At 42.7% G+C, this 22,655-nt stretch overlaps 1 protein-coding gene across 3 annotated transcripts in view; it reads left to right on the top strand.

Moving 5' to 3' along the window:
- The window catches only part of ppp2r2ba (protein phosphatase 2, regulatory subunit B, beta a), a 55,867-nt gene that overhangs the window by 19,710 nt on the left and 13,502 nt on the right, over window positions 1-22,655 (top strand). Inside the window, exons 1-2 of one of the 3 annotated variants that reach the window (XM_074648184.1) lie at window positions 11,475-11,830; window positions 20,876-20,973. In XM_074648184.1, the coding sequence (XP_074504285.1) occupies window positions 11,761-11,830; window positions 20,876-20,973 (168 nt within the window). In that variant the 5' untranslated portion in view covers window positions 11,475-11,760. Of the gene's footprint in view, window positions 1-11,474; window positions 11,831-20,131; window positions 20,270-20,875; window positions 20,974-22,655 lie in introns of those variants that run through there. The other 2 variants (XM_074648185.1, XM_074648183.1) reach the window with 2 other exon arrangements.

The raw sequence follows: 22,655 nt of genomic DNA, 5'->3' as shown, positions 1-22,655 counted from the left end.
CCAAAATTAAGGCATCCTTGTTAGGTGTTACAATTAGGGCTGTCAAAGTTAACACGATAATAATGCGTAATGGAAAAAACTGGCATGGCCATTTCAAAGGGGTCCCTTGACCTCTGACCTCAAGATATTTGAATGAAAATGGGTTCTATGGGTACCCACGAGTCTCCCCTTTACAGACATGCCCACTTTATGATAATCACATGCAGTTTGGGGCAAGTCATAGTCAAGTCAGCACACTGACACACTGACAGCTGTTGTTGCCTGTTGGGCTGCAGTTTGCCATATTATGATTTGTGCATATTTTTTATTCTAAATGCAGTACCTGTGAGGGTTTCTGGACAGTATTTGTCATGGTTTTGTGTTGTTAATTGATTTCCAATAATAAATATATACATACATTTGCATTAAGGTAAGCATATTTGTCCACTGTCATGTTGAAAAGAGTATTAAATACTTGACAATTCTCCCTTTAAGGTACATTTTGAACAGATAAAAAAATGTGTGATTAATTTGCGATTAACTGTGGATCATGCGATTAATTGCGATTAAATATTCTAATCGATTGACAGCCCTAGTTACAATGGCATACAATATTTTGCTATCAGCTCCTCTAATATAGCATTGTCCATATTGGTATCTGCCTCAAATGCCCAGTGTTAATGAAGCTCTATACTTTGCATTGCCTTTGATTAGTTTGATATATTATCTGGAGTGTAGCCAATGTACGCCTAACCATTAAATCTAATTGTAATCTAATCCCCAACAAAGATAGGAACCATTATATCTTGTGAATGGTACTGCAAGTTTGGCAGGCTGACAACTAGCTCTTGGAAATCATGCAAAGGCTGAGGTTAATGCATGTGTTTCATGTATCTTATACAGTACGTTGATGGTATTATTACCCAGGTTTCAACATGTAATATTTCATTTTGCCAGATGGTGGTGCTCTAAGATCAGCTCTACTAATGCTGAAGGGAGGTTGCTCATGCCAATACGCTCAATACCATTTCCTCTAAATGTATGTATGCTGTATAATACCATGTAAAGCATAGATAGATAGATTTACTTTATAATGCAGATGATATGAGAAGACATTAGATCCCATTAGATATTAAGACTTCGTAATGCATATATTATTTCATTGTTTCACCTGTGTATCATTTCTCAAAGTGTTTTTGACAGACCGCCAGCACGATAAACAGACAGATGGACAAACCACTTTTGCCGCTATGTCAGAAAGGGCGAGTCCCTGAGGCTACTCTACAGCAGAGATCCCTCATGCCAGATCAATGCATTGAGCAATAAAAAGTTAAGCCCCGCTCAAATGAGGAACTGGCCGGGTGAGCCAATCGACATGTTCCTATTAAAACAAGTGGCATGAATTTATCATCGCAGTGGTAGGGCCTGATCCCACCTTAAGCTCTTCTTCAAATGTGTGTGTGTGTGTGTGTCTAGTTGAATAGCGTGGATGGACAGCTTGCCACCCTGTGGGCACCGCAGACTACAGTCTATCTGTGATCCACGCTGGCAGCTGCTCTGCCAAATGGGATTTTCCTGGAGATTACAGCCTCTAAGTGTGACACACTCGCATGTGTTTGTCTTTGTTGTTGACGGAGCGCGTGTGAGGAGGACTATTGTAATAAAGCTGTGTAGGTTTTTTTTTTGTGTGTGTTTTAGTGTGTGTGTGGGGGGGGGGGGGGTCTTCCTTGAGCCGAGGTGCACGGAGAACATGTCGTGTTGTCACAAGGGGCTGGTTGGAACATGACTGAACTCTCTCTGGCGAGCTGTACGCAGAAAAAGGGGAGGGGACGTGTTCAGATGTGGGGTCAGGACCACACTGGTGCTGTTCTTATTAGCAACATTAACCCTTGTTGAATAGACCGTATCTATCTTGAGCCTTTGGATGGTGAAGGACAGTTTGTCAACTGTTCAATCTTTAAGTTTTGTAGTGAATTGTATTGGAAAGCAATGGTCATGGTTTATGACCAAAATACCTGCAAAACTAATGACATCAGCCTCATCTGTGTAGGGCTAATTAGCAAATGTTAGCATGCTAGCACACTAAACTATGGTGGTGAACATAATATACATGATGGCTGTATTCAAAACCGCATACTGCATACTACTCAGGAGCGCAGTATGCAGTATGCAGTACATACTGCATACTGCGTTCCTGAGTAGTATGCAGTATGTGACAGTTAAAGTGATGTATTTAGCAGTATGCTAGACGAGGCTTAAGCCTTCAAACCAGCTCTTAAAGCACAGGACAAAAAAACTAACTTGTACCACTATTACAATATTATCAAAAAATACAACTTTGATTTTGTTGTTTATGTTGTGCTTGTTTACTTTATAAGATACTGCAGGTTTAAACTATTTATTCTGACAGCTCATAAAGAAGTCCGACAAACAGGATCATCAACGAGGAGAGACGGGAAATATAAAACATTCATCCACAACGTTTACTTTACTCAAACTGCTTTTTCAGTTACAGCAATAGGACTGATCTCCCTCCAGATATTAGAGAAATGTTAAAAAAGTGTCATGTTGTCTCAGCAGGAACCTCTCTGCCCCGTCAGAAGCTGCTCTTTCCCTCGCCAGTCTGCTGCTCTGCAGCCGCTCTGTGAGCGTCACTGGCCGGCTCTCCAGCGAGCTATGCCCACGGGCGATTGTGGAGCTTTTTAACTCGAAAAAAGGCAAATAAACACAGGTTCCTGTTAATTTATAATGGACATCTGTGTTGTGATATTTAAACAAACTATCCGTCAACAAGGAAATCAAAGCCTCTTGTCTACGAGACCGGAGTGAGCTCCAGCAGCTCATAGCGGTCTCTGAGCGTGACTACCCGGCTTGCTGGCAGCGACCCGGGCAGGCACTAGCTGGCTGTCACGGTATTCTGTGGAGCTTCTAAACTCCGACAACGGTGGAACAAATGTTCGATTCGCCATCTAACTTCGTAAAACTGCCGATATTAATAATCTACACAGTTGATTTCTCGCCTCAAAAACTTTCAGAAGTGAATTTAGTGTTGAAATGGCTACAATGGCTTTGCATTGTGGGATACAGTAGGCGAGATAGACTGGTCCGATGCATACTGGAGAATTTTTCCAAATCAGTACGTCATCCGGGTATTTCTGGCATACATACATTTGCTTTTGTTCGCATACTGCATACTACATACTACATTTTGGCCAAATCAGTACGTACTACTAGTATAGTATGCGGTTTCGAATACAGCCGATATCTGTTAAAACATTAGCATGTTACCATTTAATTGTGAGCATGTTAGCATGTTGAGATTAGCATTTAGCTTAAAGTAATGCTATGCCTAAGTACAAGCCCAAAGAGCCGCTATAGAGTGCTGCAGGAATGAGCCCTAAAACCCATATATGAGTTAGCATTTTAGCACTTCCGGTTCCCTCGTCTTGAAGACAATGTTTTTTTTTTAATGGGTTTTTAGTTAGATGCCTGAAATAAGGTCGATGGTTAACACAAGCTGAAGAGATTTTAACGTTTGTTCTATGACATAAAATACATCAATAAATACCCCACTCGTGAATTTTGAAGCTTTTACGTGTCTTAAAAAAGGCGGTTGCTAACAAGTGGCTAAATTAGACTACAAAACGTCATCACGCCGACTCGTCCACCTTTACAGCCTCGTTGTGTATACTCACGCTCATGCGACCGTGGTGTAGTTCGTTTATAGCCTATCGTTAGCTTTTTACTTCTACCGATGGCATTCACACTTCGAAAATCATAAAAGTGTTGTTCATTTGTAAAAGTTATCTTGCTGAACAAAACCTGTCAGTACCATAAACGTTTGTTTGCCACAGAGCTTTTTTTATGCAATAATCCAAAACCCAATGGAAACATCCCATCGGCTTTTTGTCGAGGGGCGATGCTAACTTCCTGGTTGTCCTACAAAAATACGTCATTCCTGGAGCACTCTATGGCTGTCGACTCTTTGCGTTGTTGCTTAAATAAGTGACTTAAAATGATGTTGCCAGATAATAATATATACATACATAATACATTTAAAAAAAAAAAATCTGCATTCTCCATGGAGTAATATGGCATGTATACCAAATACTAAATATTTAAAGGGGAAATTGATAAAATAGTTAAAATTGATTCTCAGTGATTTCTGACAGTAAATACCGACATCTACAAACAAAGACAATGTCAAGTTTTACCAAGCCTCATTATTTGAATTGATAATGTGACTTTTGGAATTGGTCCATTGACACTGATGGTGACATTTAATGAGTTTTAGTTTGAGATATGACAATTACATTTGTTTTATTTAAATGTTGTGCTCATAGCTAGATGGAAAATCTCTCTTACAATATCATAGGAGTGTTTTCCATTATTTTATTCATTGTTCATTAGTCTATAAAGCAGCTCCAGGATTGGTCACTAGGTGACATCATCATACATTTTTTCTCTCTGACTTCAATGATATATTATAAAATACCAGATAGGAATTACATTTTTTGGGTGAATTGTCCCTTTAACCCACTTTCCGTTTGCCTCAGCGTCTGCTCTGTGAAGAGCTGTCCGCGGTCCTGAACATAAGCTGTGCATGGATCCCTGGTCATGTATGGGGAGGTGGCTTTGTAGTCACTCACTAACCTGCTTAACCTACTTTCTACTTGCCGGTCTTTCATCCGTCCACAGAGAGGAAAGTGCTGTAGGATAAATATAGCATGCTTAACAACACGCACAGTGTCCTTTCCGGGCAGCACGGATGGCACCGTGCTTTGTTGTGTTTCTGTATCCCTACCATTAATGCATCACTGATCATTTCCCTTAATGAAATCCAGCTTCGCTTCGAACATGAACTCCTCATGTTCGGCCCATTAACCCAACTGGTAGAAAACGTGTTGGGACGTGCTTGAACCTTCATTGAGATGAATATGACCAAAATAATGACATTTTAAGATCTTAATTGTCCAATTATGTAGACAGCTGTTGTGCTGCATTGCAATGCCAGTTCAATTGCAGTTTCCTAGCAACCGGAGAGGTACAATGCAATGATTTTCTGTTAAGTGGCATCATTTCCTCTCAGCGAGGCTAGACTGTATATTCACAGAACAAATCCGCAATATGTGCATGCTTCTTCATGCAGGCTTCTTTTTTTATGATGCTTATAAATATAAAAAAAAACCAGCAGAAACAATTGAAAGTGTGTATGTGTGTGTGTTTTATGATAGGGTACCTGCTTATGTAGACATCCATATGGGTCATGTGTGCATCTGTACACCCTCGCGGTGTGTCAACGTCTATGAAAAAGCTGCGTTCCTGCAAAACAAAATCATTTCAGTTGATTAATGTTCACCCAGAACGCTCCGTCCTGAGCTAATCATTGTACATGCGTTCTTTTCAATTAATTCATTATCAAGGGAGGTAGAGAGAGGGGGGAAGGCTGGGGGAGGGGAAAGGAGAGTCAGGGGGAAACAGAAAATCCAATCCTGCTGGTCTGAAGTCTCGGAGCAATGGAGCATTAGTCTCATCCTGATGTAATTGGAATGACACCAAGAGTAAAGCCCGCTGATTTAGGGACAGCCTCTAGGCTTGATTTAATGCCCTCTACCAAAACTATGCATCCATCTTTTTATCTTTCTCTCCTTCCCTCTCCCAGGCCCTCTTGTTCTCATCCGCGTTCCTCCCCCACCCTGCCTCGCGCTCTCTCCATTCACCAGCTACTGCCATGCATCTCCATCTGTACTCTATTAACAGAACAGTAGCTGCATTTTATAATATTTAAAGCCAGAAGGTCATAAACTCCCGCAGAGCGTGTATTTTTTCAGCAATTTACTCACTCCGTATGGCATTTACACACTTGAATGGACGTGTTTTACTCTCGAAGAGGTTATGTTTTATTACTGAATAAATATCTCCAGAGAAGAGAGCGCAAAGAAAAGGGCAGTTTAAGCAGGTGTATCCAGGCCAGGGTGCTGCGTCCCCGGGGTTTGCTGCTGCTCAGTCCCCTGACAGATGGACGGCCAGGGCAATCCTATTACCCCCGTGTGTTTAGCTCCTCTTAATGCCAGGGTGGGTTGCATGGCTAATGGGAGCCAATGAATGTTTGGAGGGAGAGTCTCATGCTACTGAATGATTTGTTTAATAACTTTGAGGAGATCTAAAAGCAGTGAGCAGTCAGTGAAAATTAGAACCATGACGACTTTGTAGCTCAGCTAGTGCACTCTGATGCAGCTCGCCTCTCACTGAGGGATGTCATATTAAATCAGCTCAGCCACTAAATAGGCTTTACTGTATATATTTCACATGGTGATTTCGTCAACCCTTGTCCAGCAAAGATGAAGAAAGTGACTTTTTAAAAGTCCCATCACTAGCTTCAACCCTCTGGGCTCAAATTGCGTGGAAATGACTTTTTCATAAAAAGTATTATAGAGCATGTATCACAGCACAGTATCACATCACTCACATGCCAAATAACGGCATTTATGAATACCCTAAACTGTCCTGAGGATAATAATATATGTCATGCCTGATTGAGACATTTCGTGACTATACAATAAAGCTGGAAATAAAGGGAGCAAAACACAGTCTCAGGTTGAATCTTAAAGGTGCAGTGTGTAGGATTTGGCGGCATCTAACAGTGAGGTTGCAGATTGCAACCAACTGAAACTTCTCCCTTGTGCCAAGCGTACAGGAGAACTGAGGTAGCCGATGCGAAAACGCGAATACGTGAATGGCCCTATCTAGAGCCATTGTTTGGTTTGTCCATTCTGGGCTACTGTAGAAACATGGCGGCAAGCTCCGTGAAGAGGAGCCACTCCGTATGTAGATATAAATTACTCATTCTAAGGTAACAAACACACAACAATTCTTATTATCAGGTGATTTATACACTAAAGAAAACATATTTATTAATATTTTATTCTATTTCTGCAAATAGATCCCCCTAAATGCTACACACTGTGCCTTTAAGACTTCACCCTCGCACATAGGGTTGGGCACCGTGACTGTATATGTCATGAGATAATATAGATTTGTCTACAGTCCAGTGGCAGCTATTCATTTTAATCTCTTTATAAATCAATTAGCAGGAATGCTTTATGACAATATAAATAATTTATCCATGCTAGTGGCTCTATGGATGGCAGTATTGGTTGGTTGGTTGGTCAATCCACCACTTTGGTCCAGACTGAAATATTTCAACAACTATTAAATGGATTGGCATGAAATTGTTTCCAAACCATTCAATGGTCCCCAGAGGATGAATCCTACTGGATTTACCGCTAGCACCACCATGAGGTTGACATTTTTGGCTTTTGTTGAAATATCTTGGCAACTATTGAATTGATTTCCGTGAAATTTGGTACACACCCATGTCTCCCTCAGGATGAATTGTAATAACTTTGCTGATCAGCGAATGTCAGCATGATAACATGCTAAGATAGTGAACATGTTAAACATTATACCTGCTGAAGATTAGTATGCTAGCATCGTCATTGTGAGCATTTTGCTCATAGCATTTTTAATTTATATATATATATTTTTTTTTTACATAAAAGTATTGATAGGTTTTAATTCTTTATTCTGTCATTTTGTCCTAACATTCAGAGGAAATCATTTCCATATCACAAAACAGATATTGGGCAATCTCAGTAGCATATCTTGTGTTCAAAGGTATTTGATACAATTTCATGGACTTCATCAAATCTTCATTTATCTTCAAGGCATTACAAATGTGATTATTTAACTGTTTAGAAGGAAACCAACTTACAATTGAATCACTGTCTACCAGTCAATACAATTTACTGCACAATGATACATTTTCCACTTTTAGTTGTTCCGTTATTTATACTTTATCCATCTAAAAATATGATTAACAATATGGGTCTTAAATAGATATTGTATTGATTTATTTTAATCTCATATTTCTTGGATTAACTGGATGAAATAATCAATATCTTACCCTATTTAAATCTGACATTATCCAGTGATCAATATAACATTGACTGCAATCTTGAGCTATGAGGCAATTGCAGTGAAGGTGGAGTAACTGCAGCTGTTGTGTGGTCAAATATCTATACTGATGTGTACATGTGTGTGCATGTATGCTGCTTGGTATGCAGACGGCGTCTTTTGCCGCCTGTAGCCCTACGACGGCATCCCCAGGTCAAGCAATTACCACACATCAAGGAAAGCAATTGGGCATGACTAAAATCGTCGGCATGTGATCGCGTCCCTATGTTTGGGCTGCCGGAGCCTAATTTAACCCACTTTGTCCATACGATCGAGGAGAATTGAGGACACGCTCTCCAATTCTGGTGGCCCCCCGAGCATTTCCTGCAAGCCTGACGCGCAGCAGCTGGGCGGTAGACGCGCCGTCACCGGCCTCTTACCCAGCGGAGTGGGAGATGAGGTGTAATGAGCGAGAGAAGTGAGGTAGCAGGGGAGAACAAGTAGAGGAAGGGAGAATTCAATGAGCTATGGGGGTGCAGAAACTTGAGGCCTTCTGAATAAAGGATCTCAGACTACGCGTGTATCGATCTGGGATCACTTGCAAGGTCACGCGCCTGCATCAATTTAAGAGCCAGACTGGTTTCCAGTCAGGGTTGTTGCTCTGAGATGCTTTCCACTGGCATAGGAGCCAGTGTGGTCACATTTGGATTTGGTAAGAAAGAGGGGGGAAGAGACGTAGAAGGGGAGAGGAGATTGGCATATATGCAGAGGGATTGGGACAGAGGCAGGGAGGGAGATGGTGGATGTTATTAGAGAGGCAGCATTGATCCCAGGCTCTGGCTCCGAGCAGCATTCGCCACTTATTCCCTCATTATACAGTCAAATATCTCGATGCCTTTAACTGCCACCTCTGCCCTTCATCTGTCTGTCTCTCCGCCTTACAGTTCCCCCCCTCGCCTCCCAACAAAATCTGACAAACCTGAACCTCTCATCCACGCGGCTTCACTCTGCTAAATCCATTGTTTCACCGATTCCATTTCAATCTCATTCGGTCTTGCCGCTCAGCTGTAACTTAGCCGAAAGTCTTTTTGCGGAAGAGGAACGCCGTGGTGTTTCTTTTGTCCTCGTACAGCCTGTTTAAATATTGATAGAGATGGGAAGCGCCGCTGACCGCTCAGTCAGATCCGAGAGGGTCAAGGATGGCGGAGTTTCTCTGCGGATTTCATTAAGCGAGCAGAGGACTGTAAATATGGAAGCATGCGAATCAGAGGCCCTTGCAGAGCAGCAACCTTCATTATCCCCCTGCATGGATAACGCCCTGTAATGTATTCCGATGGAGATGGAGGTTGGAGGGTGATGGGGTGTAAAATAGCACGGTGTAGGAAGGCCCTGTTTTTTCTGCCACGAGCAGCCTGCCACCATCACAGCCAGATACCCATTAGTGCAGGAGCAGAGGATTGGATGTGCAAATGGTCCCATGGATTAGAGAGCTAATGCATTTAGGAGAGGGGGCTCCACAATATCTTTATTGCCACTGCTGCTGTGTGTCTGTATGTGTGTGTGTGTGTGTGGAGGCTCATGCAGGGGAGATACCCAGTCCCTTTGTGGAGCCTGGGAGATTTAGGGTAAAGTGAGTAGATAAGGGCAGGGATGCACTGCGAGGACAGACACACTGATGCAACACACACTCATCATCAAAGCTTACGGTTTGGGCAGAAGAAGGCTCGTTGTGTGTGGTGTTATTAAAAACCTCAGCGTGGAAATGAGATCTTTCCAGAAAGAGGCGCAGACGGGCGGCCCTACTAATCTAATTAATCAGCGTCTGGGATTTTTCATTTCGTCCCTCCAGTCCTCTCCCTTTCTCTCTCTCCTTTGTGCCCCGATTTCTCTGAATCTGAACTTCACGCCCCACATCTCAAGTGTTTTGGGCCGAGAAATGTGCCATGTCATGCGCTTCCTATAAAGCCTCTGTTGTTGTCTCTTTTCTTCGTGAATAGCTCTGCTCATAAGGGAAGCACAGGCTCACAATCTGCTGTGTGGCGATGTGTGGATGCCTCTGCAGCAGCAGCAGCAGCAGCAGCAGGATGGAGATGGAGTGATGGTGATGGGGATGCAGGATGTGGCTTAAAGGGGACATATCGTGCTCATTTTTCAGGTTTATGCTTGTATTTTGGGTTTCTACTAGAACATGTTTACATGCTTTAATGTTCAAAAAACACATTATTTTCCTCATACTGTCTGTCTGAATATACCTGTATTCATGCTCTGTCTGAAACGCTCCGTTTTAGCGCATTTCAACGGAATGGCGACGAAATTGCGTTGCTAGGAAACAGCTTGGGTCCATGTTTACATCCTGTCAGCTGATGTCATTCACATCCACTGCAACAGGAAATAAACTGGGACACATTTAGTATGTTCACGTTTAAAACTGTGTTTGTGACATCACAAACAGACAGAAATCCTAATGGCTTGTTTCAAACGCACAGTTTCTGAATACGGGCTGTGTGTATTTCTCCATGGATTGAGTGTTTTGATACTTTCACAGTATTTATATATCACTTGAACCTGCTTTAGAATATAAAAGACATGAAAATCTCACTTTTTACAATATGGGACCTTTAAGAGGCAACCTGCTATACCAGGCCATAAGGCAGCTGTTGGCTTTACACACACACACTGAACCTTGTAGGTGGTCATCAAGCTGCTAGAGAGAGCAGAATATGTGAACTCTGTGTTGGTGGTGGTGAGCATCACATTTTTACTGCTTGTGGAGTTTTTTTTTTTTAAAGAGCCAGCCCAGAGGCATGCATGGGAGGGGCCCTGCCTTTCTGAAGCACAGCAGCAGCAGGATGGAGATGGAGGGATGGTGATGGTGATGGGGATGCAGGATGTGGCTTAAGAGGCAACCTGCTACACAGGCCATAAGGCAGCTGTCGGCTTTACACACACACTGAACCTTGTAGGTGGCCATCAAGCTGCTAGAGAGGGCAGAATATGTGAACTCTGTGTTGGTGGTGGTGAGCATCACATATTTTGCTGCTTGTGTTTTTTTTTGTTTTTTTTAAAGAGCCAGCCCAGAGGCATGCATGGGAGGGGCCCTGCTTTGCTCAAGCACAGCAGCAGCAGCAGCAGTAGCAGCACAGCACAGCACAGTGGGTAACTCCAGCTCTGCTCTGCTCTGCACAGTGAGTCAGCTGAGCGAGTGAATGAATGAATGAGGGAGAGAGGAGAGAGGAGGAGAGTCTGCAGGGTTTTGGATACAGAAAAGGCGAAGGTGCTACTTCTGGGGATGCTCGGAGAGGCTGACATGGAAACAGTGAAGTGATCGGAGCAAAAAAAGCTTGTTGACGCATAATCCCGCCCGCCCCGCTGGCACTGGGAGGAGGCAAATCCAGCCTGTCTGTCTCCAAACTCCTCCAATCCTCCACTAGAGATTTACGCGCTGCCGCTACTGCAGGTTCCTTCAAGAAGACATTGCATTTTTTTTTTTACCAGCAGCTCTACAGACTCATCATCTCCGTGGTGATTTCATATTTTTGTGGAGATAACATATGTCTCTGAAGAAAGAGGACCTATCATAATTAAATCCCACTGTTGGAATCACTGCGTCGTTGGACGTTTTGGATGCGCCCTGAGGTGTGGACATCATCTCCATCATCTCCATCACCACTATTTGATCGCGTTATTGCGTTGATTAACACCGGGAGATCTGGAGTCATGACAGGCCCCCCGCTGGTCCTCTCACAGCCCGCCGCCTGCTGACGGTACCGGGCAGGATGGGAACAGGTCTGCCGCGTTCAGGATCCCGAACCAGCCGATTTATCAATGGAGGAGGAGAGTGACACCCGCAAAATCAACAACAGCTTCCTTCGCGACCACAACTATGCAACCGAAGGTATTTAAACCCGATGATGATGATGATGGAGAGGGGAAAAGAGAGAGATGTTTTAATAACCTGAGGCTGTATAGCTAGAGGGATGCTCATATCATAGCAAAAACATAAGTCACTGCATAGGAGGATTAAACAGAAAATAACTATTAAGCAAATATTTAATAAATGGCCTGGGTGATAAACATATATCTATAATATTAGGCTTTATAGTGATGCTGTTTGGCCCATAAAAGTGCGTTAATGCTATTTAATCACCTCAGACACTATAAGCAGGCTATTAAAGGAATATTCCTGTCATAAACATGGAGCTTATAGCGTGTGGTGTCAATAGCACTGCATAGGAGGATTAAAAAGAAGCAGAAAAATAACTATTAAGCAAATATTTCATAAATATTTTTTTTATAAATGTGATAAAAAATGTTATAAATGTTATAAAATAAATAAAATATAATATAATACAATAAAATAAAAAATAAATCTATATTATTAGGCTTTATAGTGATGCTGTTTGGCCCATAGATTAATGCTATTTAAAGTGCATTTAATCACCTCAGACACTATAAGCAGGCTATTAAAGGAACATTCCTGTCATAAGCTTATAGCTGTGTGGTGTCAATAGCAGATGATGATGATGAGGTGGTTTTCCCATCATGCCTGCTATTTCAGGATGATCATCCTGATAGAGGGCTTTAATCTGTATGGACTGTATAGGCAGTAATGGAATAAAGCCTCCATGTACAACTGCTTCAGCGTCTCCAGGCTGTATAGAATAAACATGATGCAGTTCAAATTGATCAATTATTGATGGAAAAATGTATTTTCCTCATTCTTTGTTCACCTGTTGAAGTAATTAAGGTGCCCTAGTTTTAAAATGCAGTACACTGAAATATGTGTTTCTTGCTCTCTCTTACACATTCAATGCATTTTTTTACTGTACATGCTCATAACTGGAGCTTTGAACAAAAGCTGTTTTCTGCAGCCCAAAATGCTGATCCTGCACATGTGTGCATTTCCTCCTCATTGACCACACATCAGCCCCTTGATGATCAGCCTGTTAACTATAATTGATGCGAAATAGTCCCCTCATGTTCCACCAATCAGCTCCACAAGCTGCTCAGATCACTGATCAACATTAAACATTGATTTACAGGTAAAAAAGCTCCATCATTAATCTCATTACCACCTCGGTCCCCATTCACTGATTATAATTACTTTATTTTATTATGCAGATTGAACGTTAACTGCTGTGCTGATATGAGTGAGATAATAAAAAAAGCTGGGAATTGATCATATAAAAACAGACTAAACTGTCATACTGTAGGGCTGTAATGTGATGCACGGTTGCCCCTATAGAGTGCTGCAGGAATGAGTCCTAAAACCTGGAAATGAGTTAGCATTAGCTCTTTCGGTTCCCTCGTCTGGAAGTCAATGGTTTTTTTTAATGCGTTTTTAGTTAGATGCCTGGAGTCAGGTCTGTGGTTAACACAAACTTATGAGATTTTAATGTTTTGTACTACGATATAAAATATGTCAGTAAATATCCCACTCGTGAATTTTGAAGCTTTTACGCGTCTTAAAAAAGGCGTTTGCTAACAAGTGGCTATATTAGACTACAATCTATCATCATCATTCACCTTTACAGCCTCGTTGTTTATACTCGCATTCGTGCAACCGCGTTGCCGTTCGTTTATAGCCCAACGTTAGCTTTTTACTTCTGGCGATTGCATTCATGCTTCAAAAATCATAAAAGTGGTGTTCATTTGTGGAGATTATCTTACAGAACAAAACGTGTAAGTATCATAAACGTGTGTTTGCCACGGAGCTTTTTTTCTGCAATAATTCAAAACCCAGTGGACAAATCTCATTGGCTTGTCAAGGGAACCCAGGGTGATGCTAACTTCCTGGTTGGCCTACAAAATACGTCATCCCTTCACCACTCTACATCAAATTACACATTGATATATATATATATATATATATATATATATATATATATATATATTTTTTTTACAAGATTTCAATCAACTTCTATGTATATATATGGATGTCTATTTTCTTCTCATTAATTATACATTTTTTAACAAATAATTGTTTTTTTAGGTATTGTATAGACATTTGGAATAAGTACAGTTAGTGGTCTTGTTCAGATTGAACACAGATTTATTTGCAGTGGAGTCAGTTTTAATAATAGTCTCTGCAGCGCTATAGGGCATCCTTTAATTCTTTCACACCAGACTCATTTCACCACCCACTTTGCCATGCGGCTTGAAAATTGAAAATCTAACAAAAAAGAAACATATTTAAATTTAAAATATGACGGAGTATCCCATAATATAGCATGTTTTCACACATTCTCTGCATGATTTGATAGAATACAGTAGAATAGATAGAGGGATATGGAGGGTATGTGTGGCTGCAGGGTGGGTCAGAGCCACCCAGCTCAGGTTACCGAGGCCACTGCAGGTTGGAGGAGAGACAAAGTCAAAGCTCAGTGAGTCTCATTTCTCCCAGTTTCTCCTGCTGCTTTTCCTCAATCATTTAAATATGAGAGGGCATCATCATTTGCTCCGCTCCTGCACTAACAGATGATTCCCTGTCACTGCTAAACATACAGTCACGGATTCAGAGCGAGAAGAAGAGATGTGGGGGTGTGATGGATATCTTTGTTTGATGTGTGCGCTGAGATGAAAAACAGTAGGGGATCCAGCTTTTTCCTGTCTCTCTCTGTCTCACTCTTTCATTCATTTGATCAGGAGAAAGTGGGCGAGAGTCACCCAGGGTGTAAAATGTGTCTCCTTAAAGCAAAGGACTGTCTGGTCTAGGGCCCATCTGTGCTTTTCAAACAAGGAACGTCTACTTTTGTTATGTTTTATTGCTGTAATTTATGACTGATCGTCACACCTCATATACCATGAATGAGTGTGTGTGTGTGTGTGTGTGTGTGCCCATTCACTCGCTCGCTCCTTGTCTCCTAAGTGGTATGAAGTCAGTCTGAAGCCAAAGATCATATGTCCCGAAGTCTGGGTCATCATAAATTTACCGAAGTGCACTTCAGGCCCGGTCCATTCAGACCACACACACAGAGTCACACACAGTCACACATACATACACAGGTCCCTGATGAGTGGTGGCGAGCTGGTAGGGATTTCCCTCAGGCCATGTTTGCCCACAGCAGCAATACACTTTAATGATGTCACATTTTAATGATGTCACTCACGCTGACCTTTGGTTTGCACCAATCCCACGCCTCAATGGGTCTGTGGGCGGCTACATTGACCCGGTGTGTGCGTGTACGTGATGTGAGTAAAGCTGGGCTGGTCATTGGACATTTAAAAAAGTCTTCTAATGCAAAGTTTCCAGAGACATCGTTGTTGTCTAGATGGAAGTAAATTACATTACAGTCTGATTTGCATTCGCCGGCCGCCCTGCAGATGACACATTGCTAATGGTGATAGAATGGATGGTGTGTGTGTGTCGCTGCAGCTGTGTGTGTTGAGTCAATGGACTGTTACGCTCCTACAACATGGGTCTCAGTTAATTTTCATAATCTGCACCTTGGATGTTCCTATAATGGATGAAATTGTCAAATAGCACAACACCACTTGGGGTGTGCAAATGTAAATAGCTCCCTCGCTGTGAGGCAGGACCTAACCTAATGTCTGCTTTGCTATTGATTTCTGGTCCTTTACAATTTAGCTACCGGAACAATGGCCTAAAGATCTATTGGTAGGACATGTAATCCTTTCCACCTTCTCTCCCCTACCCCCTCTTTTCTCTCATTCTCTCTCTCCCTGCTTCTATGTCTGTCTGATGCGAGTACAAGCTTGTGTGTGATGTGACCCCTCTAGCCCCGCTGAATACTGATGCAGTCCTGTAACAGAGAGCTCACCGCCTTTATTGCAGCCGCTGATGAGAGCAGAGCACTGCCTCTGGTTCGCCTGTGCCAAGGCAAACGGCCTGGGGCCACACTTTAGGACCCCGGCATAAAAAGACTTAGCCCACCATACCCCCAGGTCCCATCCATTATTCACGGCGAAACACTCAAAACGCCGAACCCCGCCTCGGCACATAGCGCAAGAAAAGATAATGTCTTATGTATGGGGGGTTGGTGTCGGGGGGTGGCGGCGGGCGCTTAATGGCAAGCTGTGAAGTTGGGGCGAGTCACACTCCTTATTCAGCAGCTGCTTTCATCCCCTGATTAGCTTCTTATTAAGTCTGCAGCTCCATGAAAATTTAATGAGAATTTATTAAAGAATACCCGTGGTGTTGCTACTGTAAAATAATATCCTATTTCTCAACCGCTCGTTTGAGGCGCCGCCGTGATAGATGTACTGTATACGTAAGTCATACATACGCTAGCCTGACAGGTAAGCAGTGTTTGACCTTTCTGGACTTTATAATGGGATACATTTGTAAGTTTTGATAGCTAATTCCTGCGTTCTTTCGAGGAAGCGGCGTCGCTCGGGATCTTCCGTGTTTTGGTGATAAGGTCGCCGCAGATACAGGATTTCAGTCTGTACAGCAGCCGTCTAATGTTTGATTCACTCCAGCCTTGAAAAGATGAAAGGGAAAGCACCACAGACAGATAGAAAGGGAGAGGCAGCTTTTTGTTTTGGTGGTGGATTATAATTCTATGCACCCCCGCTTCCCCATGCACCATCCCCCCCTCCTACATCTTCAGTTTCTAAGAGAATACCAAATAACAAGCATTTGAAATGATCCCCGCTTGGTATTCGTGTTAGTGCATGCAGGAATCGATCGCCACTTCTTCTCGTTTCGCTGCCCTGTCCTGTCCTGTGTTGTGTCTGTAGTCAGATGTGTGCCACGGCGATGTGTTAATGAAGTGTGAGAAGTGAAGCAGTAACACGTCTCGCCCATTTCACCCTCGACTCCCTGGAGCGTGGGGATACAGAAAAGCAGGCGTGCACACACACACACACACACACACATACGTGCACAAAAGAGAGAGACTACACACATTCAGTCGAAACACACACGCACACACACACATTCTGTCTCATTCTCAAGGGGCTGATCCCGGAGAAACCAGGTTAATTAGCTTGTTCACTCCAGATCTTACAAAGAGTCATGCTCTTCAGATGAAGAGAGCTGCATTGTGCTCTGTTGCTTTGTGTGCAGCTAATAAAGCCTAATAAACCCTTAATCATATGGCTGGGCGCCGGACCAGTAGGTAGCAGGGTTTGTTCGAAAATTTCGATTGATCTCCATTGTTTGCTGGAGTGAAATGAAGCCGTTACCAGCTGCTTATTCAGCACAGAAAATGGAGAATTTGTGGTACATGAAGAAGACGTGCAGATTGATACGTATTGTTGATTATCACAGAAGGAAGGACAGCGCCGGCGGGTGAAAGAGAGTGCGAGAACGGACCTGAATTATCCCCCGGCCTGATCCTTTGACGCAGGCGGCTCAGCACAAGTGCTGTAATCCTCTCCTCGCCACGTCTGACGCTAACAAAGCATTTACACGACACCATATTGCTCACGTCCCTCCCTGTACCTGGACTTATTGCAAACCACTTACGCAACCACGCAGTCGCACCATTTTGGGTCCGTCTGTCTTACACAAGCCTCCAGTGCCACAGGATCAAGCTTCAGTTTGTTTGTTTTTCCACCCCTGGCAGGATTACATGTTGTCTAGAGGTTAGGCAGAGTGCTCCTATTTTGGTCTTTGCTGTATTCTGTACGGATGAGACTCGCTGTACTGTACCATCTTTTATTGACCTACTTACCTCCCCAGACTTCCCCCCTCTCTCTTTTCTTTTAGCGGCCCTTCCTGTTACGGGTGATAGATGCTGCACGCTCGGGCGTCTATAAATACATTCAATATCCTCGCTCCCCACCCCGCATTTTCTGGCTCCTCGTGCACTCTTTTTCATTCCAAAATCAATGCATATCTATGTTTCCATCCAATTGGTTTTGAGTCCTGATTCTATATTGCATGCTGAAGGGGGGGTTATTGAGGGTCAGATCGGTGGATAGAACCAGAAAAGAGCTTGTGTTATTTCAGTCGTATGTGCAGTTACACACACACACACACATCACAGCATCAGGCCAACAGGCTTGTCTGTGTTATTACTGGTGATGGATGTGTGTTATCTCGAGCATCCCTCTGATGCATCAAGAAGCGCTGACCTGTCTGTGTCAGACCTGGCTGGCCATGGGATTTATGGGCTTCATGTGGTTATGGTCTGCTGATGAAGCTGTGTATGTGTGTGTGTGTAAGTTCACATTTGATCTGCTAATTCCAGTCCACCATGAACCTGCTGATGCTCACGTAATAAAAATCGGATCTCGTACGAGCGGAAATCACGACAGAGACCACGCCCACCTGCAACGCCGCTGCTAATTGAATGCCAGTTTGTTCGCTATAATGAAACTTTATCAGAAAACACTGTGTGTTGCCACTTTAACACAATTCCATCAGTGGCTGAGGTTGAATAAATTGCCTGGTTGAATACATTTGCATGTGGAAAAACTCATTTAGGGAAGCATTCCATCACGTTACTCGGAGTTTCTGCTCCACCGGCTCTCCCCGATTCTCCATTCAGCGAGATGATTGAAGGACGTATCCGTGTGCAAACTCGTTAAATGGCATCCATCAATTACTGTTTCTCCTCAGTGACTTAATGGGATGTTGATGAGGGGAGGAGAGAGTGGAAAAAAGTATGGGGGAAAAAACGAGAAAAGCTTTGATTCGAGAATGCTGACTGTTAAGCCGAATCCATTAGATTCACAGCAGTGGCTTTGGCCTGATGGTGTTGGAAGGCACCATTGTGTGAGTGTGTTTGTAAGTGTGTGGTTGCACTACACATCTCTGTGCATGCAGATACAGAAAGAGAGATAACTACAGCCTCTGTTTTTTGTGCTTGCGAGGGTGAATGCGACATAGGGTTGGGCAATATATCGATATTATATCGATATTGTGATATGAGACAAGATATCGTCTTAGATTTTGGATGTCGTAATATCATAACATGGAACAAGTGTCTTTTCCTGGTTTTCAAGACTGCATTACAATAAAGTGATGTATTATACGGGGTGGCTCAGAGGTAGAGCAGGTCGTCCACCAATCAGAAGGTCGGAGGTTCGATCCCTGGCTCCTCCGGTCACATGTCGAAGTGTCCTTAAGCAAGACACTTCACCCCAAATTGCTCCCGAAGGCTGTGCCATCAGTGTGTGAATGAGTATTTAGAGTATTAGGAGGATTAGATCCTGATGACCAGGTTGTCACCTTGTCACCATGGCAGCCACTGCCATCAGTGTATGAATGTGTGTGTGAATGTTGACATGTAGTGTAAAGAGCTTTGAGTGGTCGGAAGACTAGAAAAGCGCTATTTAAATACAAGTCCACTTAACTTTTAATTTCTGAATTTACCAAACTGTTCTAGCTGTTCTATTATTTTCCTTTACTCACTTAGTCTTTATATCCACATTACTGATGATTATTTATCATTATTTTCGTTGTATAGATATTTTGTAAAAGCACCGATAGTCAACCCTACAAAATTGTGGCAATATCGATATCGTGGTATTTGGTCACAAATATTTCAATATTTGATTTTCTCCATATTGCCCAGCCCTAGTGCGAAAATGGTATGGTGTGTCAGTGGGGTACTCCCAGGCTCTAATTAGGTCAGAGTGTGTCTCGTCTATGAAACGTTAATTAGTTTCTAGATTCAAATATGATTAGGATCGCCCCCCCACCCTCCACCTCACGTCATTATCAACACATGGCCATGAGAATCCCTCTGGTGTCGTCTCTGAATGTGGCTTTCTTTTACAATTAACTGAAACAAGGGTAGGACACACACATATTCGAAGACACGGCGCTTAGTCATTCCCACCATGCGCAGCAGCTCTATGTGAGGAGATGAGCCCGTCTACAGGGACTCTATTGTCTGAAGTTGTGTGCTGCTGCTGCTGCTGCTGCATTGAACTGAACGCACTCCCCCAGATGCAGTAGCAGGTTTTTCACTCTATTGCAGCACTCGCTCGCTCTGTCTGCTGAATTACAGCTAGCATCAGCAACTAAAGTCTGAGAGCTATTGGCACACACACACACACACACACACATATATATACACCCCTTCGACTGCCGCTAGAGATGGAAACGGTCTCCATAGCAACATTCCCCTCTCCTGTTCAGCGCTCCGCCAGTAGCAGGTCCACAGAGGGCGTGTGTGGGGGGGGGGTACAAAACAACAAGCTCTCTCTTTCTCTGTCTAATATTATTGTCACTGTTAAACAGAGGGCTAGCCTCTGCTGTGGTGTGTGTGTGTGTGTGTGTGTGTGTGTGTGCGACAGACATTATGCTATGCCTTTTTTAGCCCGGGGCTGTATAATAATTACAGTCACCATTAGCCTGTCCTGAAATCCAGGCAGATGTATGTCTTTGAGGAGGAGAGGAAAAGCTACCTTAAGGGTAGGTGTCTGTTATTTACTTTTGGAGAAACTGTATGCAGAGAAACTGAGAAATGTTGGCGATACATGGAGCAAATATATGCTGTATTTTGTTGTCCTGTTGATGCACGGCACAGATTGAAAGTTAAAAAGTGTGCTACACATGTTTAAACGTATATAAGCTGCAAAAAAGTGCATGATATAAAGGTGTATGACTGTTTTTTAATGAAGGAGCAGGAGAGTCGCCGAGCAGCACGGGGTCTGGAGAGAGGTGAATGGCGTTATTAGTGTGGCGGCGGTGTCCTTTAAAAAGCAGGAGTGCAATTAAATGACACAGATTGGCTCACTTCAGTCAGACGAGGGGCCGAATTAGTTGATACCATGCAGTGAGTCATTCAGGGGCTTCTCCTAACCCATATTACACCAAACTGTGCCGGAGAGTCCTTTATGGGTTTCCCCCTTCCCTTCCCCTCACGTTTCTTTCTAGAAGTCACTCTACCAGATCTCGCTGAAAGCTCTTTCTTTCTGTCTGACAGATACCTTGACAGTTTTGTGCACGTCGTCCATACTGACATTTTCTCTCCCCCCCCCCCCCACCCCTCTCTCTGCTCTGCTTCCTGTGTTGCAGCTGACATTATCTCAACGGTTGAGTTTAACTCATCGGGGGAGCTGTTGGCCACCGGGGATAAAGGAGGCAGAGTGGTTGTCTTCCAGAGGGAACAGGAGGTAGGAAATGCCAACAATGCAACACTAATTATACTGCCCTTCTGCTGAGAGGATTTGACTGCCATGAAACATTAAAGTTGGGTTGTTTGATTTTAAGATTACTACCTAGTAAAAGGGTTTATTTGAAAAGCTGAAAATTCAGCAGTAAATATATTAAAACCACAAACAACAAAAATCTCCTTTACTGCTAAGAAGCTTTGGTGGGGCAGCCATTATAAACGCATGTTACATGGAGAAGCATTGTTTAAGACCACCAAAATGTATTCTGAATTCCAGTTAAGATGCCAATGTTTCTTCATGCTGAATAGAGAGCTGCAGGAATGAGCACTTCCGGTTCCCTCATCTCAAAGTCAAGGTTTTTTAAATTAGATGCCTGAGATAAGGTCCGTGGTTAACACAAGCTTTAGAGATTTTAACTAGGGCTGTCAAAGTTAACACGATAATAACGCGGTAACGCAAATTTGTTTTAACGTCCACTAATTTCTTTAATACATTAACGCAACTTGCGATATTTAAATTAACCTTAGAAATCCGATGGGCCGCCATCGGGCCCGGCCGCAATTCAATCTTTCAGAGGTTGTAGCGGGCTCAGTTTTAAAGCTAGAGTGACTACTGTCATCATATGAAAAACTAGAAAACCTAAGGAGTCCATTGGTATCAAACATGTCATACTAGCTTGTCACGAAGGAGGTTAAATAACGCTCCAAACACACGCTAAATTGACGAAAAACTGACATGGCCATTTTCAAAAGGGGTCCCTTGACCTCTGACCTAAAGATATGTGAATAAAAATGGGTTCTATGGGTACCCACGAGTCTCCCCTTTACAGACATGCCCACTTTATGATAATCACATGCAGTTTGGGGCAAGTCATAGTCAAGTCAGCACACTGACACACTGACAGCTGTTGTTGCCTGTTGGGCTGCAGTTTTCCACGTTATCATTTGAGCATATTTTCTTATGCTAAATGCAGTACCTGTGAGGGTGTCTGGACAATATCTGTCATTGTTTGGTGTTGTTAATTGATTTCCATTAATAAATATATACATATAAATTTGCATAAAGCAGCATATTTGCCCACTCCCATGTTGATAAGAGTATTAAATACTTGACAAATTTCCCTTTAATGTACATTTTAAACAGATAAAAAATGTGATTCAAACGATTAAACAATTCAATATTTTTATCGATTGACAGCCCTGGTTTTAACATTTTGTTCTATGACATAAAATACGTCAGTAAATATCCCACTCGTGAAATTTGAAGCCTTTATGTGTATTAAAAAACGCGGTTGCTAACAAGTGGCTAAATGAGACTACTAAACGTCATCATTCTGACTCGTTCGCCTTTAGAGCCTCATTGTGTATACTCACGCTCATGTGACCGTGGTGTAGTTCGTCTATAGGCCTTCAAAAATCATAAAAGCGGTGTTAAATTGTGGACATTATCTTGCTGAACAAAAGGTTAAAGTATCATAAAGGTTTATTTGCCACAGAGCTTATTTTCTGCAATAATCCCAAACCCAATGGAAAAATCCTATTGGCTTTTTGTCGAGGGAACCAGGGCGATGCCAACTTCCTGGTTGGCTTACAAAAATACGTCATCCTTGGAGCACTCTATTACAGAGAAATATGTGCAGATGGTGCACTGTACATCTAGAATTTTACATTTCATGGAGGCCT

Source organism: Sebastes fasciatus, chromosome 10, assembly GCF_043250625.1.
Source record: "Sebastes fasciatus isolate fSebFas1 chromosome 10, fSebFas1.pri, whole genome shotgun sequence".
Lineage (NCBI taxonomy): Eukaryota > Metazoa > Chordata > Actinopteri > Perciformes > Sebastidae > Sebastes > Sebastes fasciatus.
Note: the sequence above shows the minus strand (reverse complement) of the source record. Positions and strands in the feature narration are given on the sequence as shown.